The sequence below is a fragment of the Gordionus sp. m RMFG-2023 genome, chromosome 1 (assembly GCF_954871325.1).
Source record: "Gordionus sp. m RMFG-2023 chromosome 1, tfGorSpeb1-WG-v2, whole genome shotgun sequence".
Lineage (NCBI taxonomy): Eukaryota > Metazoa > Nematomorpha > Gordioida > Chordodea > Parachordodidae > Gordionus > Gordionus sp. m RMFG-2023.
In genome coordinates, this window is record NC_088775.1 from 80,749,136 (window position 1) to 80,767,483 (window position 18,348).

An 18,348-nucleotide genomic window follows, 5' to 3' on the forward strand; every position below is an offset into this window, starting at 1 on the left:
TAATTTAATAAATAGGGGCAGGGCAGTATAAGATACAAAATTGCAATGATTCGTCTATTGTCTTTATAATTTATATTAATTATAATTAGAAATAATAATTACAGTGTGAATATTTAAAAATTTTTTTTTAGCATCTATGAGAATTCCATTCAAAAATCAGGTTTAATGCCATAATTTATTTGAATATCATCTCCAACATGTCTATGAGAATTAAATAATTAACCCTGCATTAACAGTTAGTGTGAATTCGTGGAATAGTATACAAAAATTAATGCTATGCCACATTTATATCATATTTATACTTCACCGCGAATTCGCGCTAACTGTGAATTCAGGGTGACATTTAAAGGGAGAAGGGCATAAAAAAAGGTAACAAAGAATGAAATGAAATAATGCAACCATCAATAAATTAATATAATAATTCTTCATCAATATTAAGAGATCGTTAAATAGGAATGAAATTAGTCTCCCAAATATAATATTAAAAAATTTGTGGGACATTAATTGGAGGGGGGAGGGGGTATATATAAATATTTGAATTTTAATAATGTACATATTTCTTCTTCTTTTCGATATCATAATATATAAAATGTATGATTTAGAAGAAAAATAAAATAAAAAATCACGATTTAAAAAGAAAAGAGAAAAATATGTAATAGGATGAGATAAAGCACCTATCAAAATTTACAAGTATTCATTATTATTAATTTAAGCAGAAAACTGAGGGATTCATTAAATAATTAATAAAACATCTAAATGACTTAATTTTTTAAAAAAATAGTAAATATAAAATTATTTATAATTTATTATTCCTAAATTCGGTATGGTTATTGTTTATATAATCATCGTAGTCTATTATGTGCCCTTCGGATGTTTCCTCGTGGCTGGAAAACCCGTTGAGTCTGAGTTCTTTGGCGAAGTAATGAATAGTCATAAGGATGCCCTCCTTTAATGAGACCTTTTTTAAAAAAAGAACAATTTTTTACAGATATAATGTTTACATCTTTTGTAAGTAATTAAAGGTTACGTGTATAAGCCTAAAACAAAAATTCGTTATTCCTTTATAAATCGTAGGAAATTGTTCGTCGAAATAATTTTTCTATTTATTCAATCTAATTATTTGAAATTATTAATTAAAAAAATATCCGTATTTATTATTAAAAATTATTTCTATATATTTAAAATCATTAATGTTATTAAACGGATCGTTTTGAGCCGATTTTTAAAAACGACTAACTCAATATTTCATCCAAAAAATATTACGCAAGCCTGATTATTTTGTTCATGAAAGGAACAAATGTCTAGACATATAATATCGAAATCTCGAGGCTTAGGCAATATTTTTCTGGCTATAATATTGAGTTAGCCGTTTTGAAAAATCGGCTGAAAATGAGTCTTTGAACAACACTAAAAATCATGATTATTCAATATGTTCCTCGCAGTGCTTTAAATATAAGTAATCGATCTTTCTCGCTTATGGAAACATTGAAAAATAATAAAAGGGTCTAATATTAAACAAATCAAATTGAATATTTGGCGAATCGAATAATTATTTCACTAATTCGAACGATATTTATGAAACTAAAATAAACTACGAATAATCCAATTAGAATTTATATTATATCTGCAATAAGAATTTCATATAAAGAACTTAGTTAAATACAATAACCAGAATAGCCACATTAATTCAGTATTATATATAATAAATCAAGTTCATTTTAAAAATAACAAATTAATAACAATCATTATACTATATTTTTGTAGTAAATAAAATTATATCTAATCTAACTTGAGGCATCCATTTTAAAATGCTTTTAGCTCTAGCGATATCAGGGCACCTCCTTTGAGGATCATCTTGTAAACCGGGTTTATATATTATTGCGCTGCTAGACTTTGCTATATTATGATCAAAATAAAGATTATGAATTGTAAAATTTTAGACACTACAACATTATAAGCGTAACATAAGTTACCGCAGGCCCCCAAGGCGGGAGGGTTTCGAAGAAAAGGCACCCCAAAACTAGAGATAAATTCTCATAGTGAGAGGGTCACTCTCACTAGATTGATATGCCTTTAAATACTATATTATCAAAGAATAGGTAAGGCACTTTCCCAAAATCAAACCATCTGCCTTATTTAGATGACAAAAGACAAATTGGGTGAAAAATGGTAATACTCTAGACAGCGGAAAATGGGAAAAAGTATTAGAAGAGAAATTGTCTTATTAGGGTGAAACCTGGAACGGGCCACTAAACAAAGAAGAAGCTACAAGTGTAGGGCATGAGCGTAAAACGCGAAAACAAATGAGAAATAACTATAAATTCAAATAGTAAATAAAATCTAAATAGAATTATAATAAATGTCTTTCAAAGTAAAGAAACATATATTTACGTATGAAATCTTTTACGAATTTAGCGAATTCTAATATCGTAATTTCGTGGGGGTTCCCTAAATTAACGGGTTGAGAATAGTTACTGTTCATGAGGGATATCAGCCCGTCGACCAGATCCGAAACGTATTGAAAAGACCTTGTTTGATCACCTTTGCCATATATCTGGTATATCATTTCAACAAAAAAATTAGTAATTATAATTATCTCTTTAAATTAGTAGAAACCGTTACAAGAGCCTAAAACCGTGCCAAATCTAAGAGTTGAAGCCGGAACTCCATTTTTAAAACTTTTAGTAACAGGAAATAAATTTTTAAAAATTAAGAAAATAGAAACATTTTCATTCAGGTTAAAAATATAATTTTTAAATATAATTCATTCATAAGGTATTCTAATATTTCAACATTGCCATCTGGTCTTTAAAGGTTATTTTTAAATGTGGAGGTGGAGTTTGGATTCCCTTATAAAATTTTGACCTTATTTTGAACAAAAAGTAGTTAGAACCATCTAATAATTCCAGAAAAGATTTGTGCAAGATATTATCTATAAAATTTATTTTCATTTGATTTTTTTAGTAAAATAAACCTTACAAAAATAATATATATAAAATAAATTCTATAAAAAAATAATAAACAAGTCATAAAATGACAAATATATAATTTGAAAAAATTTGAAACCGTTATTGATTCGTTTTGGAGGACTTGCAATATTATATTACTGACAACTCTCCCATCGTTCATATGCATTCTTGGTCCGTACGTGTTAAATATTCGAGCTACGCGAACATCGACATTGTCCTTTTTTAAAACGGAGTCAATTTTATTTTTGCAAAATAAGGTTTATAAGCGTTATCCGAAAAACATGTTTTTTTAAAATATATTATATAATTTTTAGAGGAAAGGAAAAGCCATCCATCACTTTAGATGTCATTTACAAATTTCCCATTTTAAAAAAAAACCGAAAAACTTATATTAATTAACTTGTTTGGCGTAAGCATAGCACAGAGTTTCGGCGACCCGTTTGCCTTCATCGTAACAAGATCGAGGACCTATGGGGTTCACATTGCCCCGGTAGGTCTCGGACTGGGGATGTTGGGATGGGTCTCCGTAGACTTCACTTGTCGAAGCCAGCAGGAGTCGAGCTTTGATTCTTTTGGCAAGGCCTAATAAAAATAAATGTGTAATAATTAGTTATTGTGCTTAATTTAAGGTAGAAATTATTTATTAAAAGAATGATAAAATATAATTGAATAAAGGAATTATGGTTAACGGGTAGATACAAACGCGATATCAGAAAAAACATGTTAAAGAATGGTGAATGTCGCCGTCAACACCCAAAGATAGAAAAATATCTCAGTCCTAAAAACGGATCCGGGCCAGGTAGGTCAAATTTAACTTGGTTGTAAGTTGGTTATATCTGATTCTAATCGTAGGTTGACTGGACTTGGCCTTCATTATTAAAGAAGCATATATTTTATACTTAAATTGGTTGAATCCCAATAAATCCAAGTTAGTTGAGGCAAGGAAGGAAATTGATTATTTTGATTAAAAAAAAATTCTACGACCTTTAGATTATGGTATATTAAGACAGATAAGGCAAGTATGTTATCACTACAAATAATAATACTTTAACTATAAAAAAAAAATAAACATTTTTTTAATTAAAAAAATGCTGAATTTGCAAATTAAAATTTAAAATTAATTTAATTATCGCAAAAATAATGTAATTTTTTTTTTAATCAAAACAAACTCCCTTTTTAATAAAACATAAAGTAACCTAATAAATTGATAGTTCCTAATGTGTTCGTTTTTACCGTTTTGACCGGGTTGTACATGTAATGTGGCGGAGATGCGGGAGAGGCTAAATGGTATATCTCGTCCACTTTAATAAAAAATTTAAGAAAATAAAATTGTACTCGAATTATTAAATTTTCAGTTAAAAAATATGAGTAATCCAAATAAAAATTTTTTACATCTTAGGTCCGACTTAAAAAAAGAATAAGAGCGAAATTCTAGGCGGTTACAAAATACGGTCGCTAGAAAACAAATTCTTAAATTTTCATAAAAATTTGTTATAAAAATTATTTTATTCTCTTAAATTATTGACTATCCACTTTTACTCTATATAAAACAAAGCAGAGACCTGTAGAGGTACCATTCACAATTTAAAATATTCGGTTCTAAAATATACGGCCAGACCCGGGTATTTTATTTTAGGCCGGGCCCTGGTATTTTTAAAAAATTAAAATACGACCCTGCCCGTGTACCCGGGGTTATGATTGGGCCTGCATGTCTCTGATATAAAGTAAACAGCCTCAGAGTTCAAAACTCTTGACTGCGAATAGCCTCTTATTTTAGATAAAAATTAGCTCAGATAGAGCAATAAAATGTAATCCAATCTAAGATATGTTTACAGTAAATATGTCAAAAAATTCGGATCAGTGTTAACATATGAATGTGGCTATATTTCGATTTTAGTTTGAATGGCGGGTATTGTAGAAGAAATAGAGAGTATAAAAAAAAAATTTGCTCATGTTAGTAAAAGGAGTTAGAGAAAACTTAATCAACTTACAATATTATTAAAAACATATTAATCATTTTTTCAATTATCTTTATTTTAAAAAAAAATATTTAGTGCGTGAGAAAAATTGCAGATAGGTGTTAAAAAAATATGTATTTTAAAATTTTGGTATAATATCGTTATATATATTGCCCTAGTTAAAAAAATATATATTTGGCATCTGCCAAAATAAATTTAAAACAATCACTTTTGAAACGCAAAAAATAGAATAATTTTTTTTCTTTTAAGCAAAAGAAACTAATCTTAATTTTGGCGTCAAATATTGTGACAAAATTTTGCCATTATATAAACAGGTTCTGATAAAACATTGTTATTTTACGCATTCTGTTCAACGCGCACATTACAGGTATCACATTTAAAAAGTCAAAAAAAAGGGGTATTCGCAGTATGGCTCAACTCGGATCATTATATAACCCAAAATATCTGTAATTTTCGTAACGATTTTGATGATTTATTATGCCAACTTCTAATACCCCTAAAGAAAGTCAATGGTCTGGTTTAGACCACCCCTCGGACAAAAAATGGTCGACTATATGCAGATCGATTCTATAAACCTAGTGGAACAGAAGTATCTTCATCTACAGATTACAACTTGTTTTTACTGTTAGATCTGTAGGGTAGACTAACGGAAACGTTGACCATATCTAAGGCCGCATTCATAGTGGGATCTGATCCGACACTATTTAACAGCTGACCGATTTTTAAAAATGTGTTTATGAGATCAGTTTTTCTTTATTAATATAAATTTTATCTTTAATTCTATTCATGATAATAATCTAACAAATATTGATTTCAATAAAGAAAAATCGATCTCATAAAACGGATTTTAAAAATTGATTAGCTGTTACATGTATGATAGATTCCCACTATAAACGTGGCCTAAATTAGTGTTGTTAAACCTATCAATTTTTAAAAGCAATATTTTAGCCAAAATATTACACAAGCTTGAAGATTTTGCTCATCGATGGCAGTCTATAACGAAATCTAGAGGCTTCATAATTATTTTGGCTAAAATATTAGGTTACGGTCAAATCGAACCATATTAAATCTAAATACCAAACCATATTTATTAATTAATATCGCACCAGATTGGCCCAAGTGGTATCTGTGCTTCCCTACCTAAATACACCATTATGTTTATTGCATTATTTCCATATAATCTAATTCCTATTATTCTGCCTAAAATATTTAACATTTATCAATTCAGAAATTATAAAAAAAAATTAAAAATTTAAAAAGAATAATTTTTGAAGGAAAAAAAAGAAATATACCCTCGATATATAATGGGTTAACGATATCGTGAGTTATGAGGTTAAAGTTAGGGTGACCAATCCAGTGCTCTATATTCCGTTTTCGACCCGTAAAAAAATTGTCGGCAACCGTTATCTCGTGACCGCTCATCATTAATCTATCCACTAAATGAGATCCGACAAATCCGGCGCCACCTACAATCTAGTTTTTTTTGGCGTGAGAAAATGAGGTTTTTTTTTAGATAACAGTAAGCTTTCAAGCTTTCTTACTACTTATCTATTTCCTTTTTTTCTTTCTTTCCTGACAACTTTTAAGTAATGAGTAAATAAAATAAAGAAAATTTTACTAATATCCGTTTTCTTTCTTTGTAATTTAAGGTCGGTACATCGGGAAAACTTTTGAGACTTTTTTGTTTATATAAATTTTAAGATAAATATATAATAGACTTGAAAAGTGAAAAAGTAAATTTTATTCAAAATAAAACAACATAATTAATTATTTTCGTTACAAAGCAAAGAAGAAAAAAATATATAATATACAAAAAAATAAATTTTTTTTAAAAAATAGGACATTCAATTTGAAATGCTTTTCGATATCTGAGAAAGCCAAAATTTCTACCAATTTTGGACAATTTCAAAAATAAAATAAATACCTATTTTTTTTTTAATTGATCCGGATAAGTTTGCCTTCCCCTCCCGTCTACTTCAATCAGTGATTTAATTTTTTTAAAAAATATTCTTGTAATGATAGTTTGCTAAATTATTTATTAAATTTTTTTTTATTTTCTTTCCTTCTTTCTAAAAATAATATTATATTAAATTGATGTAGATGTACATATTAAAATTATTCATTTATATTCATTATCTCTCAAACCCCCCCCCCCTCTTTCTATTTAATGATCTTATATATTATTGTCATAAAATTTTCCTTAGATAATTAATCTAATATGCTATTATAATACAATTATATATGATAATAAAAAATGGGATATGTACGAATTAGCCTTTGGATAATAATTACTATTGATTTATAAAATCTTTGAGCAATTAATCCCATTATAATTCATTTTATTATTTACTGTTGCCATCAACCTTTTGTTTTTAAATCTCCCATTTCTACATAAAAATTATTTAATTTTATGTGAGATGAAAACGATGGCTGTCAATCATTTAACATATGATTGTATCAAATTTGGTACCAGTTGAGATGGAGTGGGGGGAGGGGTTATTTTTTTTATAAACCTTTACCATTATATTATTTGATCTAACCATATCGTCTTCGTGGTGGAGTGATTGATAAACAATAATTACTAAAATAATTTGTCCATCGCATATTAAAATTGACAAATTTAAAAAGCCAATTATCATTTGTCTTTAAGATAATTCGTTTTAACACTGAGATGATGATCTCGTATTCAATTATAAATTACCTTTATTTCTTTGTTTTTTTCGGAGTTTGAAAAAAATAACATTCAAAAAAAAATGTCAAAATCTTTCATAATAAAATCTTTTGTAAATTTTTAAGCATAAAAAATCTTTCAAATATGAGATCAAAAATTAAAATTTTTTTGAAGTTTGCCAAAATCAAAATTTTATATTTTCAATAAATTAATCAAAACCTTTTTTCTAAAATTTTGATCCTTTCTTCCAACGTTTTAACGTGATCAGCAATATTTAATCTTTTATAAAAATAAATAAATATATTATATAAATTATAAAAAAAAATAAATCCAAGGATAAATAATACTTATAACGAATAATAAAAAAACAAATCCAAGGATACTTATACAACTTGTATAAGACCATTCCAGGGGCTTGGGTCTAAAAAATTAACTAAATCAGCTCTGAGCACAAACCCGGAGCTATACATATATCTGAAAATTTATTTAAAAAGAATTTCACATTTGGGCCAAGGTCTGACGTGTGCAGCTAGGATTAGATTACATTAGATTTGGTCGAAAACCTGATGTTGGTTAAGCTTTTAGTCCCAAAAGTATAATGCTAAAATTTTTACAATTTTTTAAATTCATTTCAAAGGAAAAGATTTTATTTATTTCGTTCTGTCTGATTTTCCCAAAGTCGCCTTTAAAAATAATTTTTCAGACTCTTTACAGTCGGTTATTTTAGAAAAATATACTTCCATCTAATTATTAAAATCATTTGGAAATTTTTGCATTGGGTAATAGAATACCTTCATCCGTCTTAAAATAAAAAATAATGATTAACCCAAAAAAATAAAATAATATGATATAAATGTCACCCTATCCCTAAAAAAACCAGATAAATCTAACTTTGGAGATGATATGAGTAAAAATAAATAAATATCTAAACATCGGCCCTACTAGTTTAATCGGATTTTAACAAGTTTTTTTTTTAAATAAAAATTTAAAAGGGGGGCCAAATTAGACAAGTTGCAGTGAATTTTAAACTTTGAGATGATAATTAAATTTCTTTTTTTTTCTTTTTCACTCTTTAAAACTCACTCTTTAATGTTCGGTAAATTTTGTTGTTTGGTAGACGCGAAACGTTGGTAATCCCTAGAATATATCCCGTTATTCATTTCGACAGGCCGCTTATTATAATCGACGACCCCGTTACTAATACCTTCTTTAGCTTTATAATCCATTTTATTTGGACCATCTATTTCGCGTGCAAATTTATCGTCGTAATCGTGGAAATGAATATTCAGGGACTCCTTCCGTTCCGACATACCATCGGGAAGAATTGGCGTTGAGATGTTAACGTTCATAAGAATAACTAGGATTGCGTGTCGAGTTAATTATTTTTTAAAAAAAGAAATGTTGATTTCAGTTTTTGAAAGAAAAAATATATATTAGTATAAATTTATATATGAAATAAACCATATGCGATTTGAAAATATAAATCATGGCGATAAGTTTTCATAATTATATTTTGAAATGTTTTAAAATTAAACAAGTTTAATTATCGATTTAAAAAAATAATAAGATATCATATTCCTTTCGTTATTCCCACTTATTTTCATTCTTTTTATCATCAAAATATCATGATTCAAATCCCAGAGGCATCAATAGATGAAGGGAGGGGGCAAGATTATAGAATTGCGCATAAGGTTTTAAGATTAAATAAAATATTAATATATCATATCAAAATAATTTACCTGTAGAAATAGAGAGAGATCGAGGAATATAATAATGAGAGAAGCAATTAAATATATTTTACCGTATTTTTTTAAAAATTTTATTTAATTTTTTCAAAAAAAAAATAAAATAAAACTTATATATATTTTTTAAAATATTTATCTTTAATATATAACGAATTGAGTATTGATATAATATTACTCACTGAGTTTGAGTTTAAAGATGAGATAGAGAAAAGATAGTGGAAAGAAGAAAAAAAATAACAAGCTTGTTAATCATAAAATCAATATTGAATTTATAAATCAAAATTATAAAAATAATATTATTATTTTATATTTTCAAATATGATTAGATTCTTCAGGTAAACATAATAAATAAAAACAAACAAAAATTTTTAGATGAAAGAAAAATCAAATAATTTAACTCGGAAAAGGAATAGAGAATCTAATGGATTTTTAACATAAAAAACGAGATGAATTTAGATGGTAACAATCTAAAAAAAGATTCAATTTCAAACAAAGATTACTTCTACTAGAAGAAAAAGAGTATATTTTAGAAAAAAATGAAACCCAACAGCAACGTTTTATTGTGTCCAAGGATAACAGCACAAATAAAATTAAAGATAGATGATATTGTTAACATTCATTCATAATAGTTCTGAATTAATAAAGTTAAAAATGAGTCATTTTGTAAATAAATATACATAATATCTTTATATACACTACAGCCGGCCATAAATGATTGCCCACCCTGCATTTTCTTAACATTTTTCTTAAAATAAGACAAATAAATAACACACAATATAAAGTTTATCAAATTTATTTATAAGTTATTGCATAAAATTACAAAAAATAAAAGGCATAGCAATTAATTAAGATCAAATTTTGGTCTCATCAATATGACCACCTTTATTCTTAATAATTGCTGCACAAATTTTTGGTTTTCGATGAGATTTTTTGAATATTCAGAAGTTATATTGTTTCATTCTCTCTGTAAAGGTGCGAATGAGTGGTTAGAGGGCTTTTTCGCGCTTGTCGATCAAGGTGATCCCATAAAATTTCGATTAAATTGAGATCGGGAGACTGGGATGGCCAAGTCATCAACTCGAGAATACCGTGTTGTTGTAGATTTTGTAATTAATCTTTGCATAGCCTGGATGTAAGCTTTGGGTCATTATCTTGTTGAAATGAAGTTATTCCCGATCAAACGCTTTCCTGGTGAAATCACATGGTCCTCAATGATTTGTCGGTATCCCTCCTTGTTAAGGATTCCTTTAATTTTGACAATGTCGCCGGTTACCCGGGCACCAAAGCACCTCCACACCATAATAGACCCTCACCCGATTTTAACTGTAGGAATTATGCAGTGATAGCTCATTCGCTCTCCAGCTGAGCAGCGGATATATTGCCTTCTTTTAGAACCGAAGATGCTTATTCAAAAAAAACAAATCCAATAAATTCACTATTCCTACGAATAATATTTAAAAAATTTATGAAAAAGAAAAGAATGGTAAAATTCGTCGAAGAAATGAGAGATAATTCCCAATACAGAAAATTTTTAAAATTATACATATTTTATATATTTCAAAGTATCAATATTAAATTTAAGAGGATAACCGATGATTGACAATATTCTTTAATTAATTATCAATGATATTCTTTTTCTCTTCGTTTTATTCTTTAAAAACTCTTTTTTATCAAAAAATCCATGAATCAAAAAAGGATCGTTACAATTTTAAATATAATAAATTGTAATAAGCAATCAGTTCCTTCGAAATTAATGCGTCTTGATAAAAGAAATTATTTTATCAAAAAACAGAAAAAAAAATTGTAAATATAACAAATAAAATTCACCATGATTTGATTTAATTGAAAATAGATAAATTGTTCGATTCGTTTAAAAGAATCAAATACGAACAATTTTTTTATTCGATTCGTATAGGGAGTAGTCGTAACCGACAAAATTGCTAAATCCATCTGGTTCCTAAACATGATCAAATACAGTCGAATACTTATTTTTCATAAAAAATTTCCTGTTTATGAAGGCGTCTATCCGGGGTTTTTCATTTCCTTTTTGAATAGGCAAACTTAAGTGTTTAGTTATCGTTGTTAAAAGGCTCAATTTTAATCGATTTTTTAAAAAAACGGCTACTCCAGATTACAACAATAGATGTCCAAACCTATGTGGCCAATCTATGAGAAAAACCTATAGACCTGCGTAATATTTTTAATACTTTTATGGGCAAAATATCGTATTTAAGCCAATTCAGTAAAATTTTTAATATTTTTATCGGTAAAATGTTAGCCGTTTTCAAAAATTGGCTTAATTGGAGCCGTTTAACAAGACTAGTTTAAGTAACTTGCTGAACAATTTCCGCAAAAGGGGAAACGGATTCCTGACTATGTAATTTAAAGTGGCAAATATAACATTACAAAAAAATATATCTTTTTACTATCCCAGATATAATTACATAACGTTAACAATATTAAGTGTACATAATTAACTTTTGCTATATTTACCTAAAATTTTTTGCCCCTTTGGAGGTTAAACTATAACAAGGCTTAATAAAATTATTATAATTATCTAAAAAATTGGGTATAATATATTTATTCATGGTTATATACATATGTACACTAATATTTTTAATATAAAGGTATGAAAAAAAATTATCAAAAAATTACTGTTTTTTAACACTTTCCCCGTAGAACGTTTGTTTAGTCTAAGGAAGCTTATTTTCTGAAAAAACTAGCAAATCTTTAGACATAAATTTAAAAAAATAGTTTGTTGTAGTCAAATTAAATTTTATTAAGCTAAATTTGAAAAATAAAAAATTTTCTTGTTTTAATTATATATTTTTGTTGGTATGGTTAAATATATATTTTTTTCAATGCAAATAATTGTGGTAAATTTTTTCTAGTGTTTTCATTTGGATAAAAAATGATAGAATTATATTTTAAAAATGATGGATTATATAAATTATTTATAAAGAAACTTGCAGTGTAACTAGTTACTTTTAAAATGTAACTAGTATATGGTTACTTTAAGAATAGTAGTTTTTGAGGATATAACTAGTAACTCTAACTATGCTACTTTTTAACAACACTCGTTGCATTTAATCCTAATTTTTTTTAGGAAATTATTCCTCCAATAAAATAATTTCCTGATGCCATTCCTGGTTTAGGAAGTATTCCATATTTTTGTTATAATATCTATTGTCATTTAAAGTAACTAATTATTATTGTTTTTCTTATTTATTTTATTTTCAACCTATAAATAAAATAATATAATTAATAAGTAATTTAAAAATTGTGAATTGAAATAAAGTACTATTTAATTAGTAGTGTATTGCTTAAAAATTTGGTGGTGTGGGGCCATAATTTCGAAAAAATTATTGCTCTGTGATGGTTCCTTTTCCATATTTTGATATATGGATCTGGAATCTATTCCAGTATCAAAAGTTTATTTATATTTAAGACCATTAAATTTGGCAAATTATCTATTCTAAAATTTGCTCGATTATTCCATGATCAAATTTATAGGATGAAAGCCCCTTTCACAATCGGCTATATTGCAGGATAAAGTATACACACTATTAAGGAATATTTTAAACTTTTCTTTAGGAATATCTTAATGTTTCAATTTTTTTTTAAAATATCAGTCAATCGATAAAAATAAATTTATTGGCAAAAGGACACCGAAGAAGCTGATAAAGATATCCCCAATTAATTATTTCTTTCAAAGTAGATTGATTAGTCCTAACAACCTACCTACTAAATTTCAAATTTCCTATTTAAGCTTTTAAAAGATCTTGTTAAAATTCAACTATTTCTTGCCTATAAAATGTTGTTAATTAATTTCAATCCTAACAATCATAAAATATTGCTAAACCTTAGTGCAAGAGTTGACTTCTGTTCAAGATTGAGCTATCCTTTAAGTTTAAACCTCGATTGAGGTTAAGATATAGTTTTTGCTTAAAAATTATGTTTAGCCTTTTTGGAGTTGGTTATAAACTTGTTAAAAATCTAACCATTTATCACTACCACTTGCTGGTGGTGAACCTCACTCTAAGCATAAACAAAGCGGAGACAAAGAATTTCTATGAGGGGGGGGTTGTTATATTGGGTCAATAATATCTAATTTATAGATTTCAATGGATTAAGGGTCTCACAGCCCCTATAAAGTTACCACTAAAACAAAGCAAAATTTTTAAAAACCTGTCATCAAATCTTGATTCTTATTGCATTTTCTTCTCCAACCAGTACTCTTAGCTATTACTTTGGTTTTAGCATTTGATATTTTCAAAAAAAAAAATTTTTACCTTAAATTTCTAATATCCATAAAAATTGTTAATGAGTGACAAAATAATGAATATATATAGAGAAAAATAAAACCTTTTGCTTCTATAATTTTATATTATAAAGGCGTCATCAGGCTATAAAAAAAATATTTTTGACTAAAAATTTTGAATTTTATAACAATAAAGAGGATTTAAATTTAACACTTGAAAAATATTAAAATTTTATGGCAGAGGAGCTCAGCCCTAGGATAATTAAAACACCTTATTTGTGTCTATTTTTAAAATCAGATTAGAATTTTAGCCAGAATAATATATAAGCCTGAAGATTTAGATCATAGATGGCAGAAAGGTTTGGACCTCTATTTGCCAGATCTTGGAGCTTACATAATATTATTTTAACTAAAATCTTAATCTGGTTCTTTTTAAAAATTGGCCCTTAAGCTTTTTTATAACCCAAAATTTTAAATTCGTGTATATTAATTCATTTTTAAAATAAATATTTTACTATTCTTCCATTATTTTTTTCTAAAGATGAAACAGTATGGACACGAAGTTGATACCAGAGTAGATCTTCTTTGAAGATTTTTGAGCGAGATCTAGCTCAAAAATTTGAGCAAGATCTTTGAAGATCGTAAAATTTGAAGATCTTTTATTTTTAAAAAATTTTTCTTTTATGTTTTATACCTCTCCTCCTGCCTTGATGAAAATTGAAAAACATCTGGGCTTTTAATAAAGGGGTAAAAAAATAAATATCATGAAGATCTATGAATATCGTTATACAAAATTTTTAAAAAATAAAAGATCTTCAAATTTTACGATCGATTTTTGAAGATCTTTTTATTTTGAGCAAATGTACAACTCTGCATCTATTTATACAAGTTTAATAAATTCATGTGCAGGGAAAATTTGGTGAGGGGGGGGGGGGCTTAGTTCTCCTCACAATACAACCTTTGTATATCATATTTTTATTTTTTCTTTGTTTAGAGGCCATTTCCAGGTTTATCTAAGTAGGCTGTTATATGAGGTAATTTATTTATTAATTTGTTCATAAAAAAACTTTTATAAGAGTATTTTAATTTATTAAATAAACTATAATATTAAAGTGGTATAAATTATTTTAATTTTGATTATAATTATGATAGTCATGACAATTTAATCAACCATGGGCAATCTATCCCTACTAGAGATCTGCAAAAGTAGGCCCGGCCCGGTTCGGGCCTACTTTAAAAAAAAAATTAGGGTTCGGGTTGGGTCGGGCCTAATATTTTTTAAAAAAATTCGGGCCGGGTCGGGCTGAGCCTTAAAAAAATTTTTAATATTGGCACTAATATTTTTTGTAAAATAAAAATATTTAATTTTATTTGAAGAAGCTAGACGCCATATGATAGCATGTATCTTTTATTCTTGGTATAAATATATAATTAAACTTTTTTTTTAAGAAACAAGGGCAACATTTTTTATTTGTAAAATATAAATATTTAATTTTATTTATTTAGAAAGTAGACGCCATATGTCATATATATTTTATTATGGGTAAAATAATTTAAATGTTTTTTTATAAAACTTAAATTTTAAATATAATTTAAAAATGAATTTAATTTTTTTAAAAAAACAAATACAAAATGGAACATATATTTGTATGCCCCATTTAGGTAAAAGCAATATATGGGAAAATTTTGAAGACATATTTGATGATAAAAACAAAAAACTTGATTACGTCCAATGTAAAAAATGTAATAGTATATTACAATATAAAAGCACATCTGGAAATTCTCATTTAAGACGTCACAAGTGCGTTAAGAATGACGATTCCTCTATTCCTAAAATAACTAGGTATATTCAAAAGAAAATAGATCTAAATTCTTCCTTAACTATTAAAAAGAAACTATGTGATACCTTGATCTATTATTGCGCCAAGGACATGCGTGCCTTTGATTCGATAACTGGAGATGGCTTTATAAAAATGGCTCAAAATTTTATTCAAATTGGCTCCATTTACGGTAATATTGACTGTAGCGAAATTATTCCCCATCCAACTACTTTATCGAGAAATGCTATAGTTATGACGGATCAAATTAGAACAAATTTGGTTAATAAAATAAATGTTCAATTATTTGATAAAAAATGCTCTGCTACAACAGACATGTGGACAGATTCTTTTAAAAAAGTTTTCCTATTTAACTGTTTCAATTCATTATATCGAAGGTGAAACCTTATATAAACATATTTTATTTACGAATAAGTTTAAAGAAGAGAAAAAAAACCGCCGCGAACATACATAAGGAAATGCTACAAAATTTTGCTGCAATTGGAATAATTCCCAATCAAATGAAAAATATAATATTTATATCTGATCAAGGAGCTAATATAATTAAAGCCCTAGAAAAATACACCAGATTAAATTGCAGCGCACATCTATTAAATACTGTTCTTCGAAATACCTTTAAGGAACAATCTTTGAAAATTATCGCTCCTAATATATATCAAACCCTTATTTCTGCTAAAAAATTAACCATGTATTTTAAACAAACCGGCATGAATCAATATTTAGACAAAACATTACAACAAGATATCGAAACTAGATGGAATTTAAAATTAAATATGTTGAAATCTATTTATAACCAATATGATGACATCGTCAATTTTTTATCATCCAAGGGAGATATTAATAAAATGGAAAACTTGGAGAAATCTATTTTGAAAAATTTGATTGATATTTTATATCCTTTTGATAAAGCTACTAAAGAACTAGAAGGAGATATTAATCCTACTTTACATAAAGTACTGCTATGCTTTAATAATATTCTTCACGAGGATTTAAATGATTCATTTTATCAAAACAATGAAATAAAAGAAATAAAAACCAATTTAAAAAATTTTTTATTATCTAAATTTAAAATCAATATTTTGCATAAAATAGCGACATTTTTATGCCCAAAATATAGAAAATTAAGAATGTTATCATCAATGGAAATATTAGAAGTAGAGAATTCAGTCAAAAATATAATTAATTCTGAAGAATATTGTCCTTCAATTGATATTATAGATTTGGATATTCAAGGCGTTTCTCAAATTGTGGAATCGCCTAAAAGATCTAAAGGTACATTTAAAATTGTTCTATTTATATTATTTTTATATATCAGGCAATGAATATGAAAGATGGGAGGACAATGAGGAAGAATATGAAAAAAAAGAAACAGATGAGCTTGAAATTTATAAGAATTTAAATATAAAAGAGAATAATGAAAATATAGATCCAGAAAAAGATATATTAAAATGGTGGAATAAAAATGAAATTAGATTACCAAAGATGACAAAATTGGCTAGAAAAATTCTAGCAATTCCTGCAACGTCCACAACTTCAGAGAGAACTTTTTCAAAGACTGGAAGGTTATTAGATGAAAGAAGAAATAGACTGTCACCAGAAAATGTTGATGCTTTGATATTTTTAAATGATAATTATAAATATGAATCCAATATATAGTTGTGTAATTTAACATTATAATTATTGTTTGGTTTATAGGTATTTTTGATAGTATTTTAAATAAATAATTAAATACTAAATAAATTTTCTGTTTACTAAGATATTTTTTGCAAAAACAAAATCTTAAATATAAAAAATAAACTAAAAGCTAAAAAAAATAATTATTACTTTAGGATGAATTAAAAAAAATTCGGGTTCAGGCCGGGCCGGCAAAAATTTTGGGTTCGGGCCAGGCCGGCAAAAGTTTCTAAAAAAAATTCGTGTTCGGGCCGGGCCGGGAAAAATTTTTTAGAAAAAATTTCGGGCCGGGTCGGGCCTAAAAAATTAGGCCCGTGCAGATCACTAATCCCTACTAACATTGGATATCCAATACAGACAGCCTTGTTCCCTACTCGAAACTCAATATAATCACCCGTTTGGACATATTATATATTTTTATTATAAGCATAATAATTTTTTTATATTGTACATCTTTTTTAAAAAATTTCATATTTTCGAAAGGAAATAAAAAAGTAATATATGCCATTAATGTTAAAACTATAATTGAAAATATTTTGTTAAATCACAATAAGTATTAAATAATTAATATTTCTATTTAAATATTAAAGTACAATATTTTATTTTCATCACAAAAGTTATATAAAAATAAAATAATTTTTTTATTATTGCAAAATATTTATTAAATAAAACATATATTTTTGTATAATTTAAAGTATCATTTGCATATAATTTTAAACTAATATATAAATACTTAAAGCAAATAGTTAGCTTATTAAAAGCTAAAATCAGATGTATTCTTACAAATCCACAAATATCAAGTAAATTATTATAAGGGTCAATATATAAAATTATAATATTAATTATCTTATATGTTTAAGAAAAATATTTTATTAAATTACTAAATATTTAAAATAAACCTAATCTATTAAGTTGGTATATTCATATAATAATGTGCAAATAAAATTACAATATATATGGCATACCTAATCCTAAAAGATATAGAGCTGTGGCCATTAGAAAAACTAAAATTGTTGGAAGATTCATTTTAAAAATATTTGAAAACAAACAATAAAAAAGAAAGGCTAAAATTGTTGGAAATAAAATAATTAAAGTAAATGTCATAAAATATTTAATTTTTAGGGGTGCATCAGCTCAATCCCATATTTTTCTGACTATTTCAGCATTTCAGGAGAATTTACTGGGGTTTTGCTAAAAAATAAAACTGATTA

The 18,348-nt window shown here is 26.7% G+C and overlaps 1 protein-coding gene across 3 annotated transcripts; it reads right to left on the reverse strand.

Moving 5' to 3' along the window:
- On the reverse strand, positions 1 to 18,333 carry LOC135922477 (UDP-glucuronic acid decarboxylase 1-like). Of its 3 annotated transcripts, none has more exons than XM_065456844.1 (11): positions 9,544 to 9,604; positions 8,703 to 8,976; positions 7,839 to 7,898; positions 6,567 to 6,624; positions 6,241 to 6,421; positions 4,166 to 4,270; positions 3,370 to 3,551; positions 3,067 to 3,186; positions 2,392 to 2,554; positions 1,790 to 1,896; positions 1 to 958 (listed from the first exon to the last, which is right to left on the reverse strand). In XM_065456844.1, the coding sequence occupies exons 2-11, from the start codon at positions 8,966 to 8,968 to the stop codon at positions 797 to 799; spliced, it is 1,404 nt and encodes a 467-aa protein (XP_065312916.1). In that variant the 5' UTR covers positions 8,969 to 8,976; positions 9,544 to 9,604; the 3' UTR covers positions 1 to 796. The 3 variants fall into 3 exon arrangements, with proteins under 3 accessions (XP_065312916.1, XP_065312914.1, XP_065312915.1); XM_065456842.1 differs by lacking the exon at positions 9,544 to 9,604 and adding an exon at positions 18,103 to 18,333 and having other exon boundaries at positions 2 to 958; XM_065456843.1 differs by lacking the exon at positions 9,544 to 9,604 and adding an exon at positions 9,359 to 9,499 and having other exon boundaries at positions 2 to 958.
- Between the last annotated feature and the right edge of the window lie 15 nt (positions 18,334 to 18,348).

Bases quoted from the DNA above. Each gene is read 5' to 3' on its own strand.
- LOC135922477 (XM_065456842.1), bottom strand. From the start codon at position 18,241: ATGACATTTACTTTAATTATTTTATTTCCAACAATTTTAGCCTTTCTT. The intron at 3,552-4,165 runs GTTACTTTATGT...TATTTTTATTAG, and splicing joins AGGAACTATCAATTTATTAG to GCCTTGCCAAAAGAATCAAA. The intron at 2,555-3,066 runs GTTTCAAATTTT...ATGATATACCAG, and splicing joins TCCAAAACGAATCAATAACG to ATATATGGCAAAGGTGATCA.